The sequence below is a fragment of the Dasypus novemcinctus genome, chromosome 8, assembly GCF_030445035.2.
Source record: "Dasypus novemcinctus isolate mDasNov1 chromosome 8, mDasNov1.1.hap2, whole genome shotgun sequence".
Taxonomy (NCBI): Eukaryota; Metazoa; Chordata; class Mammalia; order Cingulata; family Dasypodidae; genus Dasypus; species Dasypus novemcinctus.
The window spans coordinates 103,790,020-103,817,121 of record NC_080680.1 but is presented as its reverse complement, the minus strand read 5'-3'; the positions used below and the strand labels follow the sequence as shown (position 1 = coordinate 103,817,121).

The 27,102-nt window shown below is 42.4% G+C and overlaps 1 protein-coding gene across 1 annotated transcript in view; it reads left to right on the top strand.

Moving 5' to 3' along the window:
- PAPPA (pappalysin 1) overlaps positions 1-27,102 on the top strand; it is a 245,348-nt gene that overhangs the window by 61,959 nt on the left and 156,287 nt on the right. Inside the window, exons 5-7 of the mRNA XM_058302490.2 lie at positions 6,306-6,498; positions 12,712-12,833; positions 24,052-24,550. Of these exons, the coding sequence (XP_058158473.1) occupies positions 6,306-6,498; positions 12,712-12,833; positions 24,052-24,550 (814 nt within the window). The remainder of the gene's footprint in view (positions 1-6,305; positions 6,499-12,711; positions 12,834-24,051; positions 24,551-27,102) is intronic.

The window sequence follows — 27,102 nt, the reverse complement described above, 5'->3', positions numbered from 1 at the left end:
TCAAAGAGATCTCCGCTGATGGTTGAGTGGGAAAGTGAGAAATCTGGGTGATTTTCAAATTGTGTTTCACAGAGATGCCTCGGGGGCTGCCCAGGGGGCTGTGTGCTTGAACACAGGCAATTCTCCTTTCAAACTGCTTTTCGTTTCTGTTGGCATTTTGCCTCAGCTGTCATTTGAAGAAACCCTATGGACTCAAAGATCCCAGATGGGTCTCCCTGCTTTCCCTGTTTGGGCTGGTCACCTCTGGGGGCCTCTCAAATGTAAGATCCTTACAGGGTGTACCTGAGGTCTTTTACAGGGTCCACAGCCCACTCCTGGCCCCAAAAAGAGGCTTTAGGTGTAGGTCTCTAAAGGGATGAGAGTGCTGGGTATTTCCTCAAAAGCCGATTCCCACTGGATTCCCATTTCCCAGCCAAGCAGACACCCATATCCGGTGCCCTGTCCCCTGACACAGTTGCGCTTACGTTCCTTTTCTGTATCACCTTTCCTTGGCCAGCTCAATGCATATGGAAAATAAACAATAACATGAGTTTGGAAACCTGCCCACCTCTTAGGGGCCTAGGAGCTGCCACTAGCTACCAGACCCCCATAAACTAAATCTTTTTTTGTTCCCCTTTGTAAAGATCTAAAGGGTGATTGATTTACTGTTGTTTTTTTAAAGGAACCCCTCAGCTCGCTGACCCATTAACAGCAGAACTAATTCACTGAGCTACGATAACAAACTTACACCGGCAAAAGCATATTCAAGGCGACCACGAGCTTTGAAATGTTTGTTTTCTTTAGGATCTCTGATAGATGAGGTGACAAAAGCAGTTGGATGAAATTCAAAATGCTGAACAGGATCAGGTTCTCAGGCCTGGGGAGAGCTCCGTGCAGCGGGGCTCCTTCCCGCAGTCAAGGCGAGAGGGTGGAGACGTTGCTGCATGACCTCCTTCAACTCATTTTTCCTTCCTGGGTAACTTCTTCCTATAAGACTGGTCACTGGTCTGGTAAAGGCTCTTGTTACCACTGTCCAATATAACTTTCTGTGCAGATAGACATGTTCTGTATCTGTGATGATCAGTAGAGTAGCGACTAGCCACATGCAGCTATTGAACGCTTAAAATATGGCTAGTGCAACTGAAGAGCTGAATTTTTAATTATAGATCAATTTAATTAATTTAAATGTAAATGGAGCCTACCATATTGGACTCAATAATTATTGAGTGCCTCTATGTTCTAGGCTTCGTGTGAAATGATCCATAGGCTTATCTCATTGAATCCTCAAAATAAGACAGTAGAGTAGGTGCTGTTAGCATCATACATTTTATAAATGCTGAAAGTGTGGTTCTGGTACTTTAAGTAACTTGGCCAGGGTCACTCAGATAAAATGAAGTAGAGGTGAGACTCAAACTCAAGTCTTTTTCATTGCAGAGCCTGTGTTATTAACCAAAAATTGTCTGCCTCACTTTCTTATACTGGGAAAGGTTGATAGGGGTCAAGTGCTCAGATTAAGCCTCACTCAGCAGGCAGGACAAAACACCAGAAGTGCATGGTCATGTTGAGCTGTTGGATGAGCCCTCAGCAGACAAAAGAGCAGCAGCCCAGACCCTGTTTCCTGAAGACAGCAGGCATGGTGAGCCAGCCAAGAGGACTTACAGCCAGGTCCTGCTCAGGAGTGTGGGAGCCTATGCGTGCAAGTAGGTCTTTTTACCACCTTTCCACATATCAGGACATTTAATATGCACATACGCTTTGTCCCAGCAATTCTACTTCTGAGGAATATATATCCTAAGGAAATAAACTGGTCGTTGTGTATTAAGATTTAGCCATAAAAATATTCTTAGCAATGTTCATTCTCCAGGTATTTGTTAGGCATTTACTATTGCCAGGCAAAGAAGAGAAATGCTTATATGTGTGGATCATGGGGCCACAGATATCAGAGGTAAGGTTTGTGATGGGCAGAAAGGCAAGAGGGACTGACTCTGGAGGCTTGCTTATTGAGATAGAGCATTTGGGATAAGCAGAAACCCGTTGTACATCACCCAGGATTCTGATTGTGGCTAAGTCCCTAAGTGATGTTCCATGAGTTGGTTATTTCCCTGAATTTAGCTTTAAAATTCAAATGCATTCCTATAGCCATACTGGGTTCTACCACCTCTCTGCTTTTCAAACTCTTTTTAACTGATGATCAAGTAAATGGTTAATTTTTATTTTTTTACTTTTATTTTTTCATATCTATAATTATATATTTTCCTTCTTTTTTTTAATGTTACATTAAAAAAAAATATGAGGTCCCCATATACTCCCCACCCTCTCACCTCATTCCTCCCATATCAATAACCTCTTTCATCGTAATGGCACATTCATTGCATTTGGTGAATACATTTCGGAGAACTGCTGCACCACATGGATAGTGGTTTATATTGTAGTTTACACTCTCCCCCAGTTCACCCAGTGGACCATGACAGGAAATAGAATGTCCAGCATCTATCCCTGCAGTACCACCCAGGACAACTCCAAGTCCTGAAAATGCCCCCACATCATATCTCTTCTTCCCTCTCCCTACCATCAGCAGCTACTGTGGCCACTTTCTCCACCTCAATGCTACAATTTCTTCCATTATTAATCACAATAGTTCCATTGTAGAATATCAGTAAGTCCACTGTAATCCATACTCTATTCCTCCAGCCTGTGGACCCTGGGATGGTTATGTCCACTCCCCCTCTATATCAAGAGGGGGCTTCGATTCTACATAGATGATGAATGCAATTCTCCTGCTTGCAGTTGTAGGCACTCTTGGCTCCCTGGTGTGGTGGTTGACCTTCTTCACCTCCCTGTTAGCTGGCCAGGGTAAGTCCAATAAACCAGACGGTAGGAGTTGCAAGTCTGCTGAGTCTCAGGGCCTGGCTGTCGCATGGACAGTCCAGAGATTCAGGTCTCCTGAATATACACCAACCCCAGTGCCAACCACAGGTCTAGTAAATGTAACAGAAGAGGTATGTGTAAAAAGGTCATATTTGAGTCCACTCCATCACACTCAGGAACACAAACTCCAAAGTAGGACCAACTGATATGGCACTGAACTTCAGAGCCATCTTCCATGACCATAGACCCTGTGGGTCTCTGTTGTCCTCAGGAGAACCAGTACCTGGGCTTCTGTCTACTTTGGCTGTCTCTGGGACCCTGCTGAGGCATGCATAAGCATTACCCCTCTGATGACCTCTCTACTCTTTTTTGGAGACTCACAGCCATATAAATTCATTTATCCTTTCCATTTTCCCCTTTCATTGAAGGTCATAAAGCAGTTTTTAACACCTGATATTACATGTAGGCTGAGATATTCTGCTGGTCTGAGTTGACCCTTTTATTCAAGGTCTTTTTCTAATTACATCATCAGCCAGTGCTTGGTAGTAATCCCTTGGCACCAGGGAGGCTCATCCCTGGGAGTCATGTCCCACACCAGGGGGAAGGTAATCCATTTACATGCTGAATTTGGCTTGGAGAGTGGCCACATTTGAGCAATATGGAGACTCTCAGGAGATAACTCTTAGGCACCCTGCAGCTCTAGACCTAGTTCATATTTCAGGCGCACAGGCTCATAATCATAGCCATCAGTATCAAGGGCTCATTGTTGGACCATCCGTCTTTTTTTGTTTTTTTGCCAGAAGGAAAATACACTTCTTGTGAAGAGAAACAGCAAACTAATTAGAAGCTTATAGGGGGAAAAATACTGCATTTTCCCTTTACCATTCACCTTGATAAAAGCTTTATGTGTGCCAGCTCATTGAATCCTTGCAACAGCTCTGTGGGGTGGAGATGATTTGAATGTTCCACATTTATAGATGAAGAAACTGGATCTTAAAGTTACCACATTTTTTTTATAATGCCTGATTAGTATTCTATTCTATGGCTGTGCCTTAAAGTAAATAGCCAACCCCTATTAGTGGGCAGATGTGTCATTTCTAATATTTTTACTGTGTTAAAGCCTGCAACAATACATGTATTTTTCCACGCTTGCTTGTGAATCTCTGCAAATTGAATTCATAAATGTGGTATTGCTAGATCAACAAGAATGCATATTTACACTTTGTTTTTCCCTGTTTCCCACTTTCCAGCATACACACATACACATATGCTGGCCCCAATCACGTGAACACCCGCAAATCTTGCTCTTGGTGCTCTACAACCCTTAGCACTTTAGAGTGTTCTTAGATAAGCACTCCTATTACTGTTGTCTTCTTCAATTTTCACATGAAGAAAATGAGGCACTAAGGGCACAAAATGACTTGCCTATTCCAACTCCAGAGCCTGCATCCACTAATCAACCCCATATCCACACTGCCTTGGCCATCACGAGCATCTCCTTCATCTAATCTCATCAGTGGTTTTTCCAAGGCTTTCAGGATGAAGTGCAAAGTTCATAGCAATGAAGGGAAAAATACTCAATGATCTGGCCCTTCTCACACTGAGAGATTGGTTTCTATTCTCCAGGCAATGGAGAGACACAGATTATTTGGTATTCAAGGAGTTACATGGCAGGACCTGGGCTTGAGAGAAATTTACACCATTACACACTCTTTCTCAGTGCCTGTTAAGGGACATCAGGCTATTCTGCTTCCTCTAAATACATTAAAGCCTTCCCGCAGGCAGCTGGAGAAAAATCACCAAGGGGATCAGAGGCAGCTTCTGGGTGTAACCTCCTTCACACCCCTGTTCCTCCCCAAACTAGAGTCTCAAGGCCACATCCAAATGCCCAGCACCTGCCTAAGCTTATTTTCTGTTTGTTTGATAAGGGGAAGTGAGTTTATGCTGCCGGATTCCCAGTGGTGGGTCTATTTTAAGATCTGGCCTACCCTGTGTGCCTCTGTCTGGGGTCCAGCTGTGGAAACCCTGACGAGGTGGACACCTCTGGGAAGTGGTGTTTTTTGAAACCTAGCCAAAACAGTGCCTTGCACAGCCCATGGAGCAGCTAAATAAACCTTTTGGAGGGAGAAACAGGAGGCACACTTCTTCGCTGGGGCCTGAGTCTTGGGTCTTGGCCTTCAGTCTGAATCCTGGAAAAAAGAGTAGGTTTGAAAGTTGTTAAATCTAAAGAAATCCTAGAGATTGGGTTCCAGCCTCCTCAGACTCGGACTCAACTTGCATTTATCAAGCACCTGCAGGTTAATTTATCTATGCAAGGTCTCCTTTAAGCTCAGACAGAAATTGTCATATTGATTTGATGCATTGGAGTTAGGGCTGATGCCAGGGTTTGAATCCCAGATCTGGTGCTGTGATCTTAGAAAAGTTGCTTGCCCTCCCTCAGCCTCAGTTTCCTCATCTGTAAAATGGAGGAAAAAGTAGTATTTATTCCAAAAATAGTGTGAGAATTCAATGTTTATAAAAGCATAGTGTACCATGCCTGGCTCACTTTAAACATTCAATAAATGGTACCTATAACATAGTCCTCACAATAATAGTACTGTGTGGGAGATGTTGTTGTCCTCGTCTTTTTTGCACGGACCTGAGACACAGGCAGAGCCTGGAGTATGCCTGGCTCTGCCTGACCTTCTGGTCAGGGCTCTTCGAATAGGACAACATACCCATATGATATTGCAGCTTCCTCTCTGGCAATCCTTCCTTTACTTTCCTCCACTTTGCTGTGCCATCTGGTTTACCTCAAGTTCCTCCTTCTTCAGAAGTCTTTCAGGTTCACCTCCCTTCCCCCATATGCTGTCTTAGCCCATTTATCTTTGATCAGCATCACATTATATAGCAGCCTTCTAACAACCTTGACTCCTTCAATGAATTAGCTTTAACCTTATACCTAGACTGGTAGCCTCCGAGGGCAGAGCCTCTCTAACTTTCATCTTTCCAAAGTCCTTAACCCAGAGCACAGACACTATAATGGGCACTCAGAAGGTTTGTTTGGAGGACATCACCAACACATCAGTGAATAGTGGAGTTAATGAATGAGTGGATGAATGAATATGAAGGAATGAGTAAAAGAACAAGCGAGTGCATAAACAAATGAGTAGCTGAGTCAAATAAACAAATAAATGAATGAATGGATAAATGAGTGGTGAGAGAGGAAAGGAATAAGGGAATGGGAGACTTCCTGATCCACAGTGTACATTTTCGACTCCATCTCCCTGCCCTCTCTCCTGTTCCCTGTCACCTGTCTCCAGCAGTGATAGCTACACTAATTTGTTCACAGGCCATTGACTCTTGAGTACTGGAAGAGGCCAGCCTGTGTTGGCAAGGGCTGAGGTGCTGGCTCTCAGGCTACCAGGAGACGTCATCCTTGCCGCCTGGTTCTTATCTCTCCCTCTGCCTGCTTGCAGATGACGATTGTACTGACTCCTTCACGCCCAATCAAGTCGCCAGAATGCACTGTTACCTGGACCTGGTGTACCAGAGCTGGCAGCCCTCCAGGAAGCCGGCGCCTGTAGCCCTTGCGCCCCAGATTGTGGGCCACACGACAGACTCTGTGACGCTGGAGTGGTTCCCACCCATTGATGGCCACTTCTTTGAAAGGTGAGTGTGACCTGTGGAGTGTTGTTGCCTGTCTCTTTCCTGCCAAGAAGTGGAAAATTTGGAAGGGAAGCAATCTTTGAGAGGGATTTTGCTGTATTCTTTGTTCTTGATATTTTTCAATAGGTATTGCCACCACCTAGTACAGTGACTGGGACATATATGCATGTTGTAAATTTTGGGTCAGGGAATAAATAAATTATGCCTAATATAAATTGATAAATAATAACACATTTTAAATGAATGAATGGTTAGCTTTATTACTGAAGATTTGGAAACCACCTCTGGTATAGAGATTCTAGCATCATCTCTATAACATCAGGAGTTGAAATTGCCTATGGTTAATGGGAAAACATCTTTTTTTTTTTTTAAAGTTTTATTTATTTATTTAATCCCCACCCCCGCGGTTGTCTGTTCTCTGTGTCTATTTGCTGCGTCTTGTTTCTTTGTCCACTTTCGTTGTCCTCAGCGGCACAGGAAGTGTGGGTGGCACCATTCCTGGACAGGCTGCACTTTCTTTCACGCTGGGCGGCTCTCCTTATGGGTGCACTCCTTGCACGTGGGGCTCCCCTACGTGGGGGACACCCCTGCACGGTGCGGCACTCCTTGCGCACATCAGCACTGTGCATGGGCAAGCTCCACACGGGTCAAGGAGGCCCGGGGTTTGAACCGCGGACCTCCCATGTGGTAGACGGACACCCTAACCACTGGGCCAAGTCCGTTTCCCTGGAAAACATCTTTACACACATAGATTCTGTACTAAATGCTTTATATACAGATTCTCATTTAATCCTTCTAGTAGTACCAGAAAAGGGGAATCATCTTCTTCATTGGTCAGAGGAAACTGGAGCTGAGAGAGGCTAACATATTTAACCAAGAGCCCATAGAAAGTAGTGGGGTCTGGCTTGAACTCACATCTTGGAACATCTTGTTTCACAATCCCATGTTCTTTCATCAAATTCTTCCAAAACCAGAGTTGTAAAGGAGATATTCCCTCTCTTCCCAAAAGAGCAACAAAAGGTGGCATGGAGCTCTCATTTACATGCATGCACATACACACACATTGTGAGTGTGCATAAAAATATGTTAGATCATGGTTCCACATTAAATTTTGGCTCTAAGGTTCCACATCACCATCAGTCCCTGAATCTAGAACCTTTGTTTGGCAACTGGGTGAATATGATCATGGAGGACCAAAATGCACTCCCAGGCCCCTCTGTAGAAATTCCTATCTCCCTGCCCCCATCCGTCCTTGCTGGGAGCTCAGACCTGGGTTTGGGAAACCTCATGTGACACTTCAGGGCAGGCTTTCCAGCAGCCTGTAGATTTATTTATTTTTCTGAGGCTATGAGAAGTATCAGACTCTTGGTCTAGACTTGGCCTCGATTCCATTTAAAAATGGAAGTTTTGCAAGTGAAGCGTCCTATGTATGTACTCAATTTGTATTTCATAAAGCAGTTATTTTCCATTAAATAAATACGATCTGATGGTTGGACACCTATTGAAGGGTTAATTGTTGTGTAATGAGATATGTCTCTATTTCATAGTGCCCTCGGCCTCAGTCAATATGTTTTTAATAACCTATAATCAGTCGGTACTCGAGGCTCATACAATAGCTATTCTGTTCAGTCTGAGATTTCATAACAGAGTTATTCTATGTTAAATGAAAACCGACATTTTAGAAACACATCTAATTAGGGTTAACAGCTACATAGAATTTAGTCTATAGCCAAAGGAAGTTGGTCCACAAGTTCAATAAAATTGTCACAAAGAAATGGAACTCCGTTTTATGTATATTATTATTACTGTACACGTGGAGTTTATACTCACACAAATTGGCTTAGTACAAAGTGTACAAGCTTTGATGTCCAGTTGTCTGTGTTCAGTTCTTAGCTGCACCATTCCCAGTATGTGAATGAGACCTTAGGCAAGCCATCTCACCAGTCTGGTCTTCTAAGTTGTCCTCCATAGAAAGGTGTTAATCATGTCCACTTTACCTAGCTTTTGTAGGAAGTTCAACGAGATGACATCTGTGATATGCACCATGCCTGTCACATACTCTTTGTTGAAGAAATATTAGCTCCCATCTTGTGAAAGTTTTCCAGAGCTGCTTAGCCACTTGAAAAACCTTTCCCTGCAAAACCTCTGGTGTTTTCCACTACATCCATCAATGCCAACCTCTCGCCCCTGGCCATCCTCATATCCTCCTGCTGTTTCTCACATCTGTGGTCTAAGAGAATACGAGGGGTTTTCCTTAAGAAAACATATTCAGATCCTCCCACAGCCTGTGTCCTCACACACAGGCAACTGAATAAATAATTCAAGGCCACCCCTGGTTTTCCTAACTCCTTTATTTTTATCTGTCTTGCAAACATGTGTGGACTGGATGGTTTCAGTTGTCTGAACAATTAGATATGGTATATTGGAAAGGCACAGGCTGGGAATCAGGAGTCCTGGATCTGAGGTTTTATGACCATATTCATTTCCTTCTCCTCTTTGGCCACAGTTTTCTGACCTGTAAACCAAGTGAGGTCCCAGCCTTTCTCAACCAAAATTTCTCTTCCAAATCTCAGAACACAGAAAATAATCTGAGGGACTATTTACTCAGTACTTTCAAAGATGGTAATTAATGAGTACCATTCTAGATGCATAGAAGAGAAGTTAATTCATTGCATACAGTGGATGTCTTAAACAATACTGTCCAATAGAACTTTCTGCATTTATGGAAAAATTCTGTAGCTGAAATATCCAATATGGTAGCCACTAGCCAACTGTGACTGTAGAGCACTTGAAATGTGACTACTGTGACTAAGGAACTGAATTTTTATCTAATCTGAATTAATGTAAATTTAAATAACCACATGTGGCTGGCAGCTACCACATTGGACAGCACAGTTTTAAGCTTTGGCTCTCTTATGGAACCTGAGAAAGAAATGTAATCTCTTCCAGAGTTGGGATCCTGTGCTTCTGTGATTTCATTTGTCATGTGTGTGACATTCCTTGAATGTATAGACACATAACCTGATTGTGGTAACGCACATATTGACCCTATGACTTTCTGAGCTATGACCTTGGAGTGATTACTTTGCACTTGTGAAACTCTGTAAAATGGGGACACCGTTCACTGTATCCAGCACCATGCCATTGGTTTTTACTTGCTGGTTTTGCTCTTACTTTTGCACCTCCCTTCACAATCTATTCTTCTTTCAGCATCCAGATTGATCTTTTAAAAATGTGATTCAGATCATGTCACTCCATACTTTATAACCCTCCAGTGGTTTTCCACTGCCTTTAGATAAATCTAAATGTGGTCTACAGGACCTTCCCTGAGCCATTCCTTCCCTCTCTTTCCAAATGCCTCCTTTGTTACTCTTTCCTTCATCTGTGGCTCCTGATGCTCAGGCTTCTTTCAGGACTCCAATGGACCAAGCTTTTTTCCTGCTTAGACCCTTTATATATCTGGAAGCTTTACCTTAGATTCTTTTAGATCCACTCTTTGTGCCATCCTTTAGGTCTCAGTATAAATGGAATCCCCCTCACTAAGGTCTTCTGTGACTGCTCCAGTCTTAATTAGCCCAGCCTACCCCATTATTCTCTCCTACATCTTCCTTTTACTTTCCTTTTGGAACCTAACACAATCTATAATTTTATATCTGGTTACCTATTCATTTTTTCAACTACTGCCTTCACTGGACTGCAAACTCTAAGAAGGCAGGTACCACATCTGACTTGCTCATTCATGTATGGTCAAGGTTGAGCACACATTCAGGGCTGGCACTCAGAGGCTGTGCTGTGACTATCTGTTGAATGAATAAGTGAAACAACAAATGAATACATGAATCCGTGAAACAACAAGATTGGAAGAGCAAATGTACCTACTAAAGTATTTATTGAGAAGCTAAGATGTGCCAAAAACTCAATCAAGTGCATATACCTTTATATGTATTATGCAAAACAGAGCATCTGAAGGAGATATAAAATCTCAACTGCCATTGAGGTCAGTATGGGTCCTGAGTCCATCCCAGGTCATTTGTAATCTCTCAGTCATCATCCAGCCATTCATGACTGGAAGTTGCTTTTCATGGACTGTGATCATTGTAATGGAATTCTGCCTCCAGTAGTGGTGCTGAAGAAGTCTTTCTCTCCACCCCTCCTTCCCTTCCTACAAGTATATTGGTATTATTATACTGCTAGTCTGAGTAACTCAAACTTACTTAAAATATGTAGAGAATTCAAAACACCAGAGATAATAAAAATATGGAGGTAAACCAGCCAATGTTCTACCACCCAGAAGTAACTTCCAAAAACATTTTGATTATTTGAACAGTATTTAGATAATACTGTAGATTCCGTTTTGAAGATGACATTAAAGAAGAGTATAGATTGCACATTTTCCATGTGATTGCATCATCTTTATAAATATTAATATAATACCTGCTTACCATCCCATTGAGCAGATTAACCCTTGGCTATTTAATCATTCTCCTCTATCACTGAACATTAGCATACTGGCAAATTTTCTACCTACTCACATTCACAATGATAAGGCTGAGGATGCAAAATCTGTAATTTGAAGGTCTGGACTAGATTAGCCATGAGTATTAGGATTGTGCTAAAGTGTCTGGTATTCATTCATTCATTCATTCATTCTTTTATTCATCCATTCATTCAACAATGTATGTTGAACACCACTATATAGTAACCTATGTGTTAGACACTGGGTGAAAAGGGAATCATAAGACATGGACCTTGCCCTTAAGGACTTCAAACTCTATTGAGAAAAAATCACTTGTCTACAGAAAAGTATTCAGAGAGGAAATGATGCCCAAGGTGATCTTTGAAAGATCAGGAATATCATCCAGGTGAAACAAGGAGGGAAAGGTCATTATAAGCAGAAGGAAGAGCATGGTCGGAGAGAAGACCAGGGGCGTGAAAGAACATGGCTTGAAGTGGTAAGAAATGAGGTTGAAGTGATGAGGGGAACAGTTTGCAAGGGGTCTTGAATGATATCTCACAGGGTGGAAGGCATTGGCATCACCAGAGGAAAGAAGCAGGGTTATGAGCTGTTTTTGGGTTTGGAGATCATCTCCCTGGCAGCCATGTAGAGGAGGAATGGGGAGGACCAGCACACTATATTGCTCAAGGGCACAGTCTTCCTCACCGTGTGAGCTTAAGGGCATAGACAGCTTCCTTGCAAAGAGAAAACTCTAGGGCTCGGGATCTGGATTCTCCATTGCTCTCTTTCAGGTAACTAAACAGTAGCTACTCTTCTCTGTATGATGAGCAAGGAATTGGCAGGGCCATTGCACTTTGGGAAATAATGGTTTGGGCTGGGACTTTTCTTGACTCCTTCCCCAGAATCAGTTTCCACTCCCACTGCAGAGGTGGATCACATTTGAAGTTTTGCATTCACAGTAATATAGGAGGAGAGGACTCATCCTTCTCTCCTCCCTGCAGCTGCCTGCCTAGCAGATGCCAAGTCTGGAGAACTACTATGATCCCAGAGACTGTTGTGGCCAAAGTGAGATTGAATCCAGATATACAAGATAGTAGGGGAAGCCACCATAATATTCCACTTCTGGGGCTGATCCCATTAAGGGATTGGCTTGTCCTTTGGAAAGCTGCTAAAATGAATTTGATGGCATGGTAAGGAAACTGCTGTTGTTAAATTTAGGAGTGACTCATCCATCCCCAGAATGTCAGGGCTGGAAGTTTCTTTAGCATTATCTAGTCCAGTCCACCGATTTCTTAGATGAAGGGGCTGTGACTTCATATTTAATGCCTAGGACACAGGAGGGTGCCTGGCACATGGTAGGTACTTGATAAAAATTGTCACAGGCATATATTTTGAGGACAAAATCGGACAAGAGCTTTTCTCCATATTTACATAGCAAATTATCAATGGAGCTTTTCATGCTTCATGAAATTGATTTTTGCAGGTGGAGCATCTTTGGCCTCTTGATTCTGCTCTGTTTGAAAGTAGGAAAGTGCATTCACTATCATAATAGAAGCCCTTTGGGCCAAAACAAGATATTTGCTGAACAATGGGCAGGAATTTCAGTTATGGTCATCTTCCAGAAGCTTAGGCAATATAGAGAGGAGAGGGGTAGCAGACTTGTTGTGGACTCTGCCCTGCTGCCTCTGGCCTAGTTGAGTCAGTGACTCATTCAACTGTTCCTAAGTCAGTGCATTTTCTCTCTTTCCTTGGCCTCCTAGAGAATTGGGATCAGCATGTGACCTTTGTCTGGAAGGGAGAGTCCTGGTACAGTATGCCTTCAACGCCTCCTCCCCCATGCCCTGTGGTCCATCAGGACACTGGAGCCCTCGGGAAGCAGAAGGTAAGCCATTTCTAGATCTGGTATAAAAAGGACAAGTCTTTAGATGTATATGGAATTTTAAGACTTTGAATGGTGTTTCCTCTATACCACCTCATTTGATCATACAATGAACCCCCAAGATCAGTATTCAGGCATTCATTCAACATAATTTGTAGGCATGCACACTGGCATAGATATGTCATTCCCACTTTACATATGAGGAAGCAAAGGCACCAAGATATTAAAGAAGTGCCCAAGGCCACACACCTAAGGAAGACATGGTGTTTGTGCATGTGTGTATGTTTATATGTCCATGCCTCCAATCCTCAGCAGCCTGTGGGTACAGATGAGGTCCCATTCACATCAAGACATGTATCCATTCACATCAAGACATGTATGTTGGGGCTTCAAAGCATTATGAGTCTTCACATCTTCTTCAATTAATCTTGAAATATCCAGCTTGTTCTCCCCTAAGGTACCACTATTTCTTCCATATTCCCCCATTTTGACCTCCATTTACCTGCAAGACACTTGAGAGAAGCACCTCACTCATTATTGTCATAATTGTGGGCTCCACCCAGGACCACACCCTTCCCTGCTCAGGGAGCTGTTTCCAGGCCACCCTGGTGCCAAGGATCTCTGTGCTTCTTTCCCTAACCTTTCAGTAATCGTCACTGCCAGATCCACTGTTTCCTGTAGAAATTAAAAGAATGCTTTTTTGCTTAATGCTTTGTTGCACTTTGTCACCTGGCCCAGAAGTGGTGCTACTGGAAACTTAAAGAATTTCCCAAAAAATCCCCCTACTCAGTTTCCTTCTGCAGTTCTTCTTTCTTTAAGGTTTAGACCTTGTCCCTGAAGCCAACCTATTCAAGAGACACCATCTTTTCTTCTCAGTCTTCCATCTTGCCCTTCCTTGCCCTCCCAATCTTCCACATAGAACTCCCCCTCTCAGTCCAGCCCTCTTGCTCTTGGGAAGGTCAGCTCTTGTCCATGATCACTAGGGGGGGAGGACACTGTTCCCCCTGTTTATCACAGGTGGAATGGAATCTGATTCCTCCGTAGGTTCAGTGAGAAACTACCCTTTTATCCTCTACATATTTAGAAAGCAGGTTAAAAATCCAGAGATAGAATAAAGCAAGGGAGAAGGATCAGAGAAGAAAGTGAAGGAGAGAAAAAAATGACATTACTGTACTTTGTTAGCTTCTAAAGTAGCTTAAAATAAAAATGAGAGTTGAACTCAGGGAACTCTAAACAAATCCATCTGGAATGTAAAGCCAGAAGGATGTCTGGGAGAAAGACTTGATTCAGCCTCACAGAATCCCAGTCTCTCAGTTTGTAAGGGATGCCAGAGGTCATCTAGTCCCACTTCCCACCCAGTACAGGAATCCCCTCTATGCACTCCCTCCCTGATGCTCCCCTAGCACCAGCTAGGATATTTTCCTGGCCTGCCTCCTCTAGCTACATTTGTTAGAAAGTTCTTGCTGAAATCTACTATTCTAATGTTTCCACCCATCCTTCTCCCCTCTGAGTTTTCATGGAAGATGGGACTCTTCCACCTGCCCAGTCTTTGCTGAATTCCATAGAAGGAACCTGTCATATCTGACCACTGTAGGAACTGCATGATGAACACTGTGCTGGGTGCATGGGCAAAGCTGAGCTCATTGTCTAATAGTAGAGTTAAATAAGTCAATGGGCAATTGCCACTCAGAATGATAAAACCTATGCTAAAAGAAGTACAGGGTACAGGGGAACTCACCCAGAACTGCGGACTCAGGCTTCCAGGAAATATCACAACACCAGTAAACAAGGTGCATTTGAGGATGGGAAAGAAGTTTGGTATGTTTAGAGCAGCAGTTTTCTAAGTGTGGTCTGGAGACCTTTTCAGGGTGCCCACAAAGTCAGAACTATTCTCATAGTAGTACTAAGGTATCCTTTACCTTTTTTCTTCTACTCTCTTTCTTTCCTGAGAATACAGTAGAGATTTTCAGAGAATATCTGACATTCAATGCCATCATCATTCTGATGGCGAATGGAGCACATGCTTGTATGTTCTTGCGTTTTAAACATCTTCTCAGTTTGAATTTACAATGTGGTAACTATCAATAGATATCACCCTGTTTTAGTTTGCCAAAGGGCTGCTGATGCAAAGTACCATAAACATGCTGACTTTTATAAAGGGGATTTAGGTGAGGTAAAAGTTTATAATTCTAAGGCCATGAAATGTCCAAATCAAAGCACCAGCAGAGAAGCCAGCTGTCTCATAGTAAAGCAAGATGGCAGGTGATCTCTGCCTAGGTCTCTGCCTTCCCCTCCAGGCTCACCATGTGTCTGAGCCCAGTTGTGGGCAACCAGACATAGATAAGGCTTGTCTCTTTCCAGTCTCCTCTCTCAGTCTCTTGGGGCTTCTCTGCCTCTCTGCAGCTATAGGAGAATCTGGAGTCCTTTCTCTCACATGACCCAATCAAATATGGCAGAACTCCTTTTCCTGTGTGTCTCCATTTTTATCAGACCCAGCAAGAGGACAGAGACTCAATGGAAGTCATGCCTCACTGACATAGTCCAATCAAATGGGTCTCACACCCACAGGAATGTATTACTTCAAAAACATAATCTTTCTTATAGAGATTCATAAAAGAACCTCAAACTATCACAGACCCTTGTAAAGAAAATTTCCTCAATAACGTTTTTAGAGTTTAGATGGGTTTAGAGCATGAAGAGCAGGTGAGGTCTTATAAAATGGATAACAGCCAGATCAGGATGAGTTTGGACTTACGCTGAGGACAGTGAGGAGTCGCTTGTGTGCTTTAGTGGGGTATGGTATATGGTAAGATCTGCATATTATAAAGATGCTTGGGCTGCTCTGTGAAGGAGAGGTGGGGGATGTCGGTGCTGGAGGGAAGGAACCAGGAAGGCAGGTGAGCAATGGTAGTGATCTGGATGAGATGAGTGGCAATGAGAATGGAGAGAAAGGAATGGAGTTGGGAGATATTGGGGAGGTAGACTCAACTAGACTTTCCCTTAAGGCTACTCTGGCTAAAATCATCCTGTTTGAATGAAATAATTTCAAGACCCATCCAACTCTACTATCAATTGGTAAAGTCTATTCTTGGATTGTTCCTCACCCTCTTAAAGCATATTTGTAGAACTGAGTTCAGCTGGAAGTGCTGAACCTCCTGGTTCCCTGAGCTGACTCAGGCCTCCAAGGAAACCTAGCATCTCTGGGTTTTCCTTCAGGTTATATAAATTTAGTGCATCCAATCCAGGAAAAGATACTGTTCTCTTTTTTAGTGCATCCTAATACAGGCTCTGTGATCCATTTGGCTCAGGCCCTTTTAATATCCTTGAAGAAATAAACTTTTCAATGAGCCAAACTCTGCAATTTATTTCTCAACTCATTCTCATCCTATTTATCTTTGCATGTTTAAATTTTTGGACTTCTCAAACTAACACAAAACTCCCAAATCAATGAGCAACGCCAGACATATCTGTGGTGTTGGGGAAAGAGTGCTGGACTGTGGGTGAGGAGGATCGAATCTTGGTCCCAGCCCTGCCACCAAATTGCATTGTGGAGTGAGTCACTTAACTTCTCCAAAGTTGGCACCTCATCCACAGAACAAATGGTTGAACTGTAACATTCTTTCCAGCTCTAATATCCCATGGGCCAGGAACTTCCATTTTATCTCCATATTAAGATAGAAGATTCTTCATTTGGCAAATAAAAATTGAGCATCCGCTATGTTCCATTAACTTCATCTTAAAGAAGGTAAATACAACCTCAGAAATTCTGTCCTTTGGCCTCAGAAAGTGGCTGAGCTCTGAGGAAATTTTGTTTTCCTACCTCTTGAACAAAAAACTCTATTTCATGGCTGAATATTTCCCAATTCTTGTTACCCTGTGGCCCAGGAATTAGACAACTGACTGACTCAAACCCCATTGAGATCACTTATGCAAGCAGATAATGCATCCCAAGTTTTGAGTTTTCCATTAGGGAGCAACACATGGCACCAGCTGTTTTCATTTATTCTTATTTGCATATGAGTTTGCCCATTTTTCTGCCGAAAGCGTTTCAGGTGTGCTGAAGTGTTCATCTGGAAAAAACTTGGCACTAAATGTTTATTTTTGTGTCAACAGCTGCAATGTATATCCACATAGATATATAATAGGTATCTGCATAGATCTTTATAAATGTAAATTTAGATCAGTGTACATATGTATACATATATTTCTTCACACATATGTGGCCTTATTTCTAGTGGACAGCTTCTATAAACATGTGACCTTTTAGTCAGTCACCATATATACAAAATGATATGTCTTAATAATGAAGTAACAGGATCTTTGCACTTCTGTTTCTCTCCTCTCTCATTCCTTTCCTCCTTCCTTTCTTCCTTCCCTTCCTCTTAGCCTTCCTTTTTTTTTTTTTCCTCAGCACCTCTTGCTGCTTCACCATCGCTGGTTCAATCAATCCTCTAGCTGTGTCCATTTTCCTCTGTAGAAACCCCACCTACCCTGTTTCCTCTGATGCGCCTTTATTCAGGTCTCAGTCATCTATTGTCTGCATTAGTGCAACAGTCTCCTGCCTGGTCTCAATAGACTATAAGCTCCATGAGGACAGACATGCCTGTTTTATGCCCCCACTGTATTTCCAGAGACTGTCTCGGCAATGGACACAGGTTGGGCACTCAATCATTATTTTTTGAATGAATGAATGAGTGGATGGATGGTGGATGGATGCATGAATGGATGGAAGGATGGGTGACTGATTATCAGTTTCCTAAAGAGTGATTTTTCTAAAAGACAAATGTCACTCACTTAAAATCACTCTGCACCTCTCCATTGTTCTCAATATAACGTTCACATCCCTTAATATAACATAGAGACCCTTCATATTCTGGGTTCTTCTTAACTTGCCAGTCTCATTCATCACTTGCTATTCTTCTGTTGCACTGAAAACCATAATCATCTTAACTCCCTTTCTCTCTCACCACCAGGCCATTGCTCAAAGTGTTTTCTTTGCTTGGAAGGCATTCTCCTCCCAAGTTTTTTCTCATTAATTCCTCCCTACTTTTTTAGAACAGATCAAATATACTTGTGAGCACCAATTTCATCTCCTTTGATTTTCACAACAACCCTGTGAGTAGGTATCATTACAGTAGATGCCACCACTGAGAAGTGGCTTAGCGATATTTTAACCCAGCTTTCATTGCTTCAAAGCCTGGCACACTGCCTGGACCATCAGTATCACATAATATTCTACTTCCCACCAGGGAGTGAGTTAACCATCTGGGTCTCAGTTTCCTCTTCTGTAAAGAGAGTTTCATAAGACCTGTGTCACAGACTCACAGACTTATTGCCAGGATAAAAAGAACTGAGGCATGTAACACACTTGGCACAGTGTCTGGTGCATAGAGGATGCTCAATTTGTGCAGCCTGCTAATATTAAAGGGATAGCTGCTTTAGTGATAGGTTGGATGTGATGACCCATGGGGCTCTTTCATATATCCAAGAATTTGCTTCTGATAACCATAAAAGTACACGTTTTGCTAAGATTTCTACTCTTGTTTACTGACTTGAGTATAATGGCCAGACTTATTTTCTTGTCCTTTGGAAAGCATTTGGTCCCTCTGTTGATTAACAAGAAACCAGAGAGGAGAGATGAGCCAAACAGATTTGTCATCTTTGCTCTCCAGTGGCTTCCAATCACTGACAATCAGTCTCTCCAAGGAAGAGAGAACTATTGCTCCATCCTTTACCAGTTCCAGGAGGAAGCTCACAGAGGGGGTGGAATGCTCACCTGGCACCCACCCTCACGCAGCATGCCCTGGCGTGACGTCAAGTGCAGAACCTGATCAGTCCAATCTCACCATCCCAGATGCCATTAATGGCCATAAAATTATCCAACCTGCTTTGGATCCCATCCAAAATAAGAATGAAGGGAAAGCAAGCTTATGTGAAGGATCTGAGGAATTTTGTGTGCCGAACAGTCTCTGTTTCTTATTGGAGAACCCAGTAAGGTTCACAGGAACTGTCACTACACCTCCATAGGTAGATTCTGCATTTGTGCAGAGTCCTGGAGCCAGTACCCTTCACAGGTGAAGGCCCAAGAATATTTAGTGGAGGCAGATGCCAACTCTGAAATGTTTGAATGTCTTAATTTTACACAGAAGAGTGGAAAGTTTGTGACCACGATCCCAGAGCAAGTTAGTTGCTAAACTGAGACAATGACTGGCATGGAAAATGATTCTGGAAAATGCTGAGTCATTACCATGACCATCAGCACCATGGCTGTTTGAAGGATCTTGATATTTTATATTCCTGCCCACTTGTTTACTTAGTACAACTTATTTGCTCTGTGGAATCTGGAGCAAAAGATATCTATTGGCAAAGGGTCATGTGGAAAAAGCCCTGGAAGAGAATTCAAGACCTTTGTTCTTGCCCTGGTCCAGGCACATAGGCCAGCTACTCTCCTTGCTCTGGCTTCCTAAACCATCAAGTGGAGATAATTGCCTCTACTTCCACCTAGCAAATGCTTATGTGCGACAGAATGAGATAAGAGAGGCCAATATGTTCAGGAGAAGGGGGAGCTATGATGAGGCTCATGGCACAGCAAGTGGCTATAAACAGCTTTCACCAGGCTTGGGCCCCTGTGATCTGCCCCCTCGACCCTCTCGGCTGTTCCTGTCATAACAGCACATGATCTTTTACTTGCTCTGTTAATTGCACGACTTCTCCTCTAGATAGTAAATTTGAGGTCAGGGAAAATGCCTTCAAGTTTCATGACTGTGTCCCCAGCATTGATGGCAGTGAAAGTGGAACTTGCAGTAGAATGAGTAGGTTAGGGCTAACATTATTAGAAGTAAAATTAGTAAAAGCAGTAAAAGAGCATTAAAAGTGGTATGTGTAAACCAATGGCCAAGATAAATGTAATTATGATAAACCAAGAAGTCATAGATGCTGAATTCATGACAGTAGAACATTGGATATGATGGGAACACAGAGAGATGGAAGGGAAAGCAGACATAAGAGCAGCAGTAAAGAAGTGGGTAGATACAGGGAGTGCAGTTTTTCTAATTCTTCTGCATAGAAAAAAGTGTGCATTCTTCCAGGTAAACTCAGAAGTGTCTAGCTATAATGTTGTCTTTGAGGGATAGAAAGAGGGCCTGGCTCTCATCGTAGGGCGCATTATTTGGTGCATCAGGGTCTCATTCACACACTTGACCATGGCAAGCACTATGTAATCAGATTTAAGCTTATCCCAAAGATATAAGACTGCCTCAAAGAGTTTACTATCTAAGGAGAAAACCAACCTATGCATTGAATAACACAAGTATAATACAGAATGATACTGGCAAGCTTGGTAAACTTAGCCTGATCTTAATTTCCACTGTCTATTGCTTCTGTGATCTTTGGCAAGTTACTTTACCTCCCTGTATCTCAGTTTCCCTCTCTACAAAATAGGGGTGGTAATCTGCCATCCTCACAAGCAGGTTATGGGAATCAACTGAATCAACCCGTGAAAAATGCTTGACACATGATGGGATTTCTTCTTCCTCTAAGATTTTTTTTTTAAATTCTTCAAGTTGCAATGAATCTCTCCTTATTCAAATGCCAATTGGACTTCATATGCATTTCTATTGAGAAATGAATTTCTCCCTATTCTAGTGCCAGTAGGCTTTCATATGCATGCCCATTGAAGGACCACGATCTGATAGAAGAGACACAGGTTTTAGAACCAGATAAATCTGGATGCAAATGGCTACTTTCTCCACTTTATTGAGTGGTGTTGCATCTGCTTCCACCTAGCAGAGGTTTATGTGAGACAGAATGAGATGAGAGACCAATATGCTTGGGAGAGGGGGAACTACGATGAGGCCATGGCAGAGCAAGTGGCTGTAACAACTCTCACCAGGCCCAGACAGGTGACTTCCCTGCTCTAACTCTTAGTTCCTTAATCTCTAAAATGGAAATAATAATGCCTACCTGGTGAGAATGTTTGTGGATGAAATGTCATGAAGTAAATACAGTACCTACCCCAGTGCCTAGCACATGTGGGAGCTCACTACTGGTCACTGCATTTTTTTAAAACATCTTTTATGCATGTCTAACTGCTCATATATGACTATATGGCAGTCTCCTTGAGACTGAATTCTAAGTACCATTCGTTTTATTTTTCCATAGCCCTCATATGAATGGTTTGGACTTGGTAGTTTTTTGTTTTGTTTTAATAATACTAACAAAAATAAACTCTCTAAGCTCTTGGCTATAATGTCAGGCTTTAAATGAATCCATTTTTTAACTAGCTGTAAGATGGTAAATAAATTATAGAATAATAACACAAGGTCAAAAGAGTACATAGAAATAAAGACTGGGAAGAAATATGAGAAATACGGAATGCTTAATTTTATGTTTGTAAGATAATGTAATGTTTTCTCTGCTCATTTACACTCTTCTTGCTTTCCAGATTTCTCCAATAAGAACAATTCTTTTCATAAAGAAAGTTTTTATTAATAGTAATGACATTAAAATCCTGGGAGGGAAGCAGATTTGGCCCAAGGGATAGAGCATCCGCCTACCACATGGGAGGTCCGCAGTTCAAACCCCAGGCCTCCTTGACCTGTGTGGAGCTGGCCCATGCGCAGTGCTGATGTGCGCAAGGAGTGCCGTGCCACACAGGGGTGTCCCCCGCATAGGAGAGCCCCACGCGCAAGGAGTGCTTCCTGTAAGGAAAGCCACCCAGCACGAAAGAAACTGCAGCCTGCCCAGGAGTGGTGCTGCACACACGGAGAGCTGACACAACAAGATGATGCAACAAAAAGAAACATAGATTTCCAGTGCCACTGATAAGGATAGAAGCAGTCACAGAAGAACACACAAACACACAGCGAATGGACACAGAGAGCAGACAACTGGGCAGTGGGGGGAAACAGGAGAGAAATTTTTTTTAAAAATCGTGGGACAAAAATGTCAGAAACCAGGCAATCAGGCTGTGTGCTAGATGTTATGGCACAGTTAAGTGTCAAGCTTTAGAGCAGCACTATCTAACAGAACTTTTTCCAATCATGGAAATGTTCCATGTCTGTGCTATGCAATAGAGGAAACACATGTTGCTTTTGAGCACTTGGAATGTAGTCAGTGTGATTGAAGAACTTAATTCTTAATTTTACTTTGTATCAATTCATTTTAATTTAAGTAGTGATATGTGACTAGTGGTTACTGTAATAGACAGTGCAGGTTTAAAGCAGTATAGTAAATCACCAAAAGTCATGGTTGAAATGCATATATGACATAGCCAAGTGAAGTGGAAATTCAAATTCTGATTGATTCTGGCACTGCCACTTCCTAGTTAGTGACATTGGGCACATTACTTAACCAACTCTATTCGAATATTCAAGAACAACATTCAACAAATATGCAATGTTCACTTTTTATGGACCAGATATTGCGTTAAGGAGAGAATATGTGATGTTGAGTGAAGCTGAGATATAAAATAGAGACAAAAAGTACAACTATCTTGCAGGATATTGATGATAATCACAAGACCTAAATAAGAGCTAGGGAATGTGCTGTATTTACTGTAAAGTGCTCCCCTCAAAAGCAGTTTACTTATGGATAAATGATATAGACAACAACCCACAAATCAAGACAGTCAGGAACTTAATTGGCTGGAGCACAGACAAGAAGAGCTTCAGACTAGGCAGAGAGTTTGTACTTACGAATAAACCAAGGGTTGCTTCTACCTACCAGTTGCCGCAAGTAATTTAGTGAGCTCAACCAAAGAAAGATGGAGGGAATCTTAGCATTTACGTCCATCTCTTCTTGTTCTGATGTGTGACAGCTAAAAAAGTCTTTGTGCATTTTCCATGTTCCCCCTTTCTTCTCTTTTTCTCTTCCTTTCTTCCTCACCACTTGGTATCTCCCTCTTCCCCCATGGCTGGACAGAAGCAAGGAGCTCAGAGGCACTTAAACCCTACACTGGAATTGCTTTCCTAGCCAAAATGGCTTTCTAGTTTTCATACTGTGGCACTTCCTGTTATAGTGTAACATTACCATAAAGGCTTTGCAGACAAAAGTCTCTGTTTCCCTTTTGTTTTATAAAAGCCCAGCATCCCCACCCTTCACCCAACCACTGATGTTGAAAAAAAAAAAAGAATGTGGTTGTTAGGACAATTTAAGATCCTCCATCCTTCCCTCACCAGTTGATCTGTATTATTCACTGGACCCCATTAAAAAAACCACAGCCAATCACTACACTGAGTCCTGATTACATTTCTCAATACTGCAAGGGAGAGCTCTCTGAGGGTCTAAGATGGGTGATCTCAGCAGAGAAAAATTCAGAAGTCGCAGCAGGCTGAGATCAGTGGGGATGAGGCATCCTCTCTCTGGGGAAAAGGCAGAAAAATCCCTCTTTCCATCCCCCTCTCCTTATCCAACCCTCCCCTTCCTGAGTCAGACTGGACAGAGCACAGAGAAACTCAGCGGTATGGAATGACCTCATGTGGGGGAGGGGAGGAGGAGAGATAACATGGCTCCAGGGCTGGCTTCCAGCTCTGTCACTCAAGGTCCTAGACAGTTTCCTCCCAGAATCCTCAATGCAAGGGGCAAATGCTATCCATGCTCACCGACTCTTTGCTAGAGGCTTTCCTTCTCCTCTATCATTCCAAGTTGGTTTTACCAAAGGCAATATACCACATGGATTCTACTTCATTTTAGTGGCCCCTACAGCCAATATGGAAAAGAGTAAAAAGTACAGATTTCAGTGTGAGACAGAACTGGGCCCAAAAGCTGACCTTTCACTGTAAGCTGTGTGACCTTGGGTAATTCACTCCAGGTTTTGAGACTTCATTTCCTCACCTGTGAGATGGGTGTTTGCAAAAATTAATGAAGTTCATGAGACACAGTGGGTGTTTAGCAAATGTTGGTCCTTTCCTCCTTTCCATCCTAGGTAGCAAATTTTCCAAGTGGGAGATAAGGAAGGAAAGTTTGGGCATTGACTCACTAGTAAGACACTTAACTGTAGTTTTGAACAAATGTCTGGCGATTCATCTGAGATCTATGTTGCAAACGGGGGATGAGGTGGGTGCTGTGCATACAGTGGGTTCACAGAAACACTGAGAAGCTTCCTTCTTCCTTTCCCTCCCTGTCCAAATTCTGATCAGGCCAATGAAGGTCTGCCAGAAACTCTGAGGATTAGACTGAAGGTCTTTCCTTAGGAGCTCATTCCTTCATCTCTTCTCCACAGGCCACCCAGATGTTGAACAGCCATGTAAGTCCAGTGTCCGCACTTGGAGCCCAAATTCAGCTGTTAACCCACACACGGTCCCTCCAGCCTGCCCTGAGCCACAAGGCTGCTATCTCGAACTGGAATTCCGCTTTGCCGTGGTCCCTGAGTCTCTGACCATCTGGATAACCTTTGTCTCCACCGACTGGGACTCAAGTGGGGCTGTCAATGATATTAAACTGTTGACTGTCAGTGGGAAGAATATCTCCCTGGGACCCCAGAATGTCTTCTGTGATGTCCCACTAACCGTCAGACTCCAAGATGTGGGTGAGGAGGTATATGGCATCCAGATCTACACATTGGATGAGCACCTGGAGATCGATGCAGTCATGCTGACCTCCATTGCAGACAGCTCACTTTGTCTTGAATGTAAGCCCCTGCAGTATAAGGTAGTCCGGGACCCACCTTTCAAGGAAGATGTGGCTTCCATCCTACACCTCTATAGAAGATTCATGGACAGGTAAGTACATTCTCCGGGTAGAGAGCTGGATGGGTGTGCTATGGAGGGATGTGAGGTGATTCCTAGCCCAGCACTGGGTGTAGCATTGTCTTAACAAGGCAGAGTTTCTATGGTGGGAAGAGCAATGAACAAGGGGCCAGAAGGCCTGTGTGACCCTAAACCTTGCTGGATCTCTGAAACTTAGTTTTTCTAACAGTTATATCTAGGAGTTTGGATGAGATTAGCAATAAGAAAGTATCATTTCTTACTAATGAAAGTGGAAGAACTCAAGTTTGCTAAAGATTTCTTTTTTATAGTAAACTAACATAGATTCATGCATTTGATTGCTTTCTCAGTGAATGGAAAGGGCACTTGGACACACTCCTGTGTATATGCAAGATGATTCAGTGGAAGGTGAACATCACTATTCACAGTGTTTTTGTTTTATTTTCTAAGGAAGGAGACAGGTTCAGACCCATTTGTTCCTTGAAGACGCTTGCCCCTCTAGGTCTCCATGATTCTTTGCTTATGCATAATCCACACTTTTACATAAGATCCTGCTTGTCCAAGCCACTTCTCTATCACCCCTTCTACCAAACATCTTCAGGACTTATATTTATGAAGGAGGCCACCTTCTAATGATGTAATGATACTTTTACCAGATGCCAGACAATGCACTAAGTTCTTTACATCTTTTACTCATTTCATCCTCTCAATAACCACTACCCTATAGTCATTCTCATTTTGCAGAGAATGAAACTGCAGCCTAGAGAGAGGAAGTCACTTGTCCACAATCACAGTTAGGAAGTGGTGAAATCAGGATTTGAATTCTGTCCTGACTCCAAAGTCAGTACATTTAGCCAGTGTTCATGTAAAGATGTGATTGCAATGTCTGTTTTAATCTAACAAGACTTAACCACCTATTTTGTGTACCAAGAATCTATGTAATCACCAAACATTTATCAAACACCTACAGTATACAAAGGGGCTTTGATAGGGGGCACTTGAGTATTGGAAAGAATAATGACTAGGAATCAGATACCTTAGTTTTTCCCCACATCTCCACTTTTGAATGGAATGGCCAATCTCTTTGAGCCTCAATTTCCTCTTCCAAATGTTGAAACCGCCCAAGCTGATGGTCTATGTGGGTCTTTTGTGACTCGTTCTTTGATTCTAAGACAAAATAAGACACAATCTCTGCTCTGTCTACTTGAAAATATTTACTAAGCCAATCATTAATTGAAACCAAATTCTAAAGGAAACTTTTAATCTTTTTAAGAGACAGAACCACTTTCAAACACTTTACCAGCACTTCCTTTTACATGCCAGCAATTAAAGTGCACATCACAAGGAAACCCTTGCCATTCACTGAATCAGAGATGAAGAACATCTGTTTAAGAACTCAAAGAGAACACTTGGTTTGTGTTTAAGAATGTACTTAAAATTTAAAGGATTGCTGTGCCTTGAAAATATTCCATAATTCTGTCTCTCCCATCTCCTCACTTGTCTAGAGTGGTAAATTTCTATAAATATGCATCTGCTTAAAATTTCTTTATAAAACAATGGAGGGAAGAAATAGATGTCTTAAACCTAAACCTCAATTTAAACACAATTTTCTTTTTTTTGCCTCGTTATGAGCCTGCGAGAGCTGACATGGGCTGTTGTGTAGAATGTTGGAAATTAAACTTAAGATGTAAAAGCACCCTGAATTCTGTTCACAACTAAGTCACCAACTTGTTCTACAACCTTAGGCCACTCACTTACCCTCTCTGATCCTCAGTGCCATGCCTTGACAAGAAGAAGTTTGTACTAGATTAGCAGTGCTCAAACTTGCTTGCACATTGCAAAAACTTGGAACATCTTTAAATCGCCTGAGCCTTACCCACATCTCCTCTCCCACTCCCCAAGCCCCACCCCAGTTTTTTATTTTATTGGTAAGGATAAGGCCTGATCATCAGAACTTTTTAAAAATTTCACCAGGTAATGCAGTGCAGTCAAGTTTAAGAACTGTGGCACTAAATCAGGTTGTTGAAGAGTGGTCCCCAGAATAGCAGCATCAGCATTAACATCACCTGGAAACTTGTTAGAAATGAAAGTTCTCAGGCCCCACCCAGTCTGCTGAATCAGAAACTTTTGGTGTAGGGTCTTGCCAAGTGATTCTGATGCTGATTAACATTTAATAGCCACAGTTGTAAATGATGTCTCAGGCCAGGGATCTCCAAGGTCCCTTCCACTCATAATTACTACTTCAATTTACAAATATGTATTGAGAGCATTCTGTATATCAGAGTCAGTTCTGGGACCTGGGAATTACAAGACTCAGACACAGTCCCTTTCTTGAAGACTCTCATAGTTTGATGTGGGGGCTCATAACCATTTGCCAGTTTGCTTCCAAATCCATCATTACTCAGGTCCACACTCGTATACATCATTTATTCTTTCATTCACTAAATACATGTTTAGTCCCTTCTATGTGCCAAGCATAAGGGCTAGTTTGAGGCAATATTGTCCCTTTTCTTTGTTTCTTTTGAGTCCCAGGCAGTTTATTAGAGACGTGAGCTGGGCTGGGTTAC